General features: G+C 35.0%; 1 protein-coding gene across 1 annotated transcript in view; it reads right to left on the minus strand.

Annotated features, from left to right (window-relative positions):
* The window catches only part of LOC111385970 (extensin-like), a 3,299-nt gene extending 810 nt beyond the window's left edge, over positions 1-2,489 (minus strand). The window contains exons 1-2 of the mRNA XM_023010395.1: positions 2,229-2,489; positions 1,191-1,279 (exon numbers count right to left, since the gene is read on the minus strand). Of these exons, the coding sequence (XP_022866163.1) occupies positions 1,191-1,279; positions 2,229-2,489 (350 nt within the window). The remainder of the gene's footprint in view (positions 1-1,190; positions 1,280-2,228) is intronic.
* Between the last annotated feature and the right edge of the window lie 1,738 nt (positions 2,490-4,227).

The raw sequence follows: 4,227 nt of genomic DNA on the forward strand, positions 1-4,227 counted from the left end.
ACGATGCCTAATGTCGTGAAATATTATTTTGATCTAATCAAAATTGATAAATTAAAACACCCTTTTAATTTATCGTCAATTCACATTCGCCGTCCCTGATTGACATCTAGCAATGTGTCAGGGCAATACATGTGACGGGAAATGTCACGTGGTATGACAAAACCAAATTCGTTCGTTTACCGTGAAACTATAATCCCTTCGTCAATATGATCCGATCAATTACGAGATATGGAGTTGTGTCAATCTCGATCATCGATCATATCTTTCACTCCACTATTAAGTCAATATAAGTCGAAAACTCCTTTTCGACTTATGAGTACACCTTGGCCAAGGATTTCATCATCGACTTAATTGAATGAAACGCAGATCATAATCTCCTACTATCTAAGAGCGACGAATCCTTTATTGATCAATCACAACCTTCATACGATTCTTGACATACCCGAACGATATCGTATTAGCGGCCCTTTTCAGAGCAACATCCAACACCGCCAAAGTATGACTGTCCTCATATAAGGTACTATAACGACCTCAAGTCAAAGGACCAATTCCACGACCGAACGTTAGAGATTAACCACTGACACTCAGATAGTTATCCATGTGGAATCTCTCGACGGGTCTCCAATGTTTTATTCTATAACAAAAACATCCACGTGTTCATTTAAGTGTCACCACACTTTAGCTTGTGAGATCAACTACTTACTTCACAAGTAAGAAATGCCACACGTGATGGTCTATCCGTAATAACGATATCCGTATCTCGTTATTACTTACGACGACGGATGATTTAAGATTCAATCAGATGTAATTTGTATCTCACAATCACAACTCCTTGTGATTAACAAATTACAAATATTTGAATCTACGGACTCTATTATTTATTTAATTGTCTATTAATTCAATAATAGATCTACCACTTAATTGTATTAATTATATATAAAAGTATTTATGTCCAAACTTGATTGGACCTAGGGCATAATACTTACAGTTTCTCCAGTGGTGCTAAATATTATTACATGAATCATAATATGATAATATCTTTCCATTTCTCAGGTGGGGATAATTAAGGGGCCATTTGATGTTGCTACAAGCTCATAAACTTTGCAAGTCTCATGATATGCGGCTAGAAACAAATTGACTAGTATTCTCAGCAAACAAAAATTTACCAAACAAGCATTAAAATCGATTACCTTAATCCAGTCTTACATTCTCGTATAAATTCCATTTGCCTGTCACCTTTTACTTTGACATTGACTAAGAGTATACCACTTTCACATCGCTGATCAAGGTGTCAACTCCCTAGTCAAACCGTTATCTTTCCGAGCCTTGGACAGGAATACAAGATTAATGATGTTCATGATGGAACCTCAATCCTGCAAGGACATGATAGGAAATATGATACTACTTGATCTTGTAATTCTAGTTTATATAAATTTCTTTATTACATTATTCATAGGGCTGTGAATGTACTATGTTAATTAAAGCGTGTCTGTTTATAGTCTTTTTATCCAAGTTTCCCTATAATCTCTGTCCGTATGGCTCAGAGTATACTATGTTTTTCAGGAATGTATTTCTTTAGAGTGTCACTTGTATATTTATATGCACAAATAACAATACGAGAAATGAGAAACTCGGGATGTTATTTCTCAACACATTGTTTAATTTATTGCTTGTTTGGTAGACTTATTTTTGTTTAAAAACTGGTCAACTTCATTTCTAACCAAACTTACCCACAACTTTCACACACTTTTTCATTACAAATTTCATGGGATCCACCAACTTTTATCAACTTTTAGCAACATCCCATTGCCCCTTAATTATCCCACCAGAGATAGGGAAATATGATATCCTATTATGATTTTATGCCTAGGATAATTGAAATGGTGCTGGTGTCATTCTTATTGCTATAGCAATTCCGTCAAGGTTCCATTATTTGGACGCTTCAACTACCTAAAAGGTCTAAGTCTTATATTAAATAAATATAAAATCACATTAATTGTGAAATAAGTTAAAATTGGCATATTAATTGCATACACTAACCTGAAATAGAATTAATAAAATTTCCTTCAGTAGTTTAACTTTATAAGAACACAAATTTGTATGCATGCACTTCAGAAGTCAATTGATATGACTTTTTTTTATAAGTTACAGTGTGGCTGAATAAAGTTATTCTTATTTGGGGTACTTTTAAAATTGATCCTGTAAAAACCCCTTATTTTCCACTTTACCATATTTGAGCTATCGTTTGAAGGAGGTGGCGAGCCTAGAAGAGGTGATGGTCCCCAAGGTGGAGGATGTAGTGAGCCTCGAGGATATGATGGTCTCCGAGGAAGAGGAGGTGGCGAGCCTAGAGAAGTTGCAGTCCTTGGGGTGAAAGAGGATAGGAAGCCCAACGTGATTGATGGTAAAAAGAGTGCTGTTAACATACCAAAGTAGACAGTTGGCAAGAGGTCGAATTTGCCATAATAATATGTCATTTCCTCCATCATGGTTGAGGCGAAGAGGAGAAGGTTTGTCAATGGGACGTATACCATTCTATTTCGAGATACTGTGCATGCCAAGTGGAAAGCGTTAGAGATGAAGTGGAGAAAAATTTTGCTTGGGTAAATATTTATTGTATGATTTTAGTAAAGTACGCTACAATAACGCATATATGCTTCTTTTAACATTTTCTCTGTCTCTTTTTTCAGAACTAGCCGTACAATAACTCAAATGACGATCCTAGACGCTTACAAGTGGTTCCATGACATCATCACTTCGGGAGATTGGCTCACTGATAATGAAAGTTAAATAGTCATAGGGATGTCATCGAATATTAAAAGAAAGTCATGGGAGGGTTGCCTGCATATGTACATTCTAGTGATCGCGAATCATCACTGCATTGCCGTGGAGATAGTCTTAGTTGACTCAACTATATATGTGTACGACCCTGATCATTCATGTTTTACATAGGGTCAGCTCGAACAAAATCTGAAGCTAGTAGCTGCGACGTTCCTTTGTTGGCTAGATGAGCGGCGTGACTGTGCATGACTAATTAGCCATCGTGCAGGGTACGACGATGGCGAGACAATCAATATTGTAAGTGTTTATAATTTTTTTTTTTAACTTTAAAACTTAGTTTTTAGTTACACGATACTAAACTAACACAATATTTTGCAGCATGTTTGTCATAAAGTATAATGAATTTTTAATATAACACATAAGGTTGATGGAATCAACCAATCATGAATACAAATTTGAAGGAATAAGTTAGCATGAGATTTATATGAATTTAATTGCGATCCGTAAATATTGTTTATTAAATTATTGTTTTAATTAGTAAATAATTGTAAATATTATAAAATTTATGTAAACATTATCATTGAATATATATATATATTTTTTTGTAATTAAGAAATAATTGCCAGAGAATATTTATTACAAAGTTTTATAGTGATGGTAGTCGATTTCACTTCTCCAAGGCCCAACTTCTTGTATACGAAAATAGGTGTCAAATTTATGCTAGTCCCAACATCACATAGTGCTTTATCAAAAGAAAACCTACCAATTGCGCAAAAAATTGTCAAGTTACCTGGATCTTTTGACTTAGGATGAAGTTTCTTTTAGAAAATTGCATTACATTCCTCGATAAACTGCACTGCCTCGTGCTTCCCTAACTTCTTTTCTTTGACATCACTTTTTTCAAGAAATTGGCATAACTTCTTCTGCCAAAGCATCAGCAAATGATATGTTGATATGAATTTTTTTGAAGATCTCTAGAAATTTTGAAAACTATACGTCAAACTTTTTGTTTAAGAATCTCTATGGATATGGCACCGTTGTTTCATAATTGGTGGATTGTCTGCGAATGAGAGTGAATTAGGCTTAAGAACCTTCTTTGGGTTTCCTGCTTGGATTTCCCGTTTTGCAATTAATTTGCTTCATGTTTGGAATACGGTGTAGACACTACAGTCTCTTTAGACTTGCTTGCTCCAATTTCATTACCACTTTTCAGGGTGATAGCAGTGCAATGTTCCATTACGTTTACCTCTGTGTCACTACGAAATTTTTCTCTAATTTGAGAATTTGTTGCAGTAGCTAGCTGACTAATCTGTACAACAACATTTTTTATTGTGGCCCCACCATGTTGGTCATATGAGTTTCGATGTTGTTTACACTTGATTCATCCTTGTTGAAATTCACCATATTCTCTAAAATATCCTCAGTGATGGCTTCCCTTCAAAAGCC

Source organism: Olea europaea, unplaced genomic scaffold (genome assembly GCF_002742605.1).
Source record: "Olea europaea var. sylvestris unplaced genomic scaffold, O_europaea_v1 scaffold336, whole genome shotgun sequence".
In the NCBI taxonomy this organism is placed as follows: Eukaryota; Viridiplantae; Streptophyta; class Magnoliopsida; order Lamiales; family Oleaceae; genus Olea; species Olea europaea.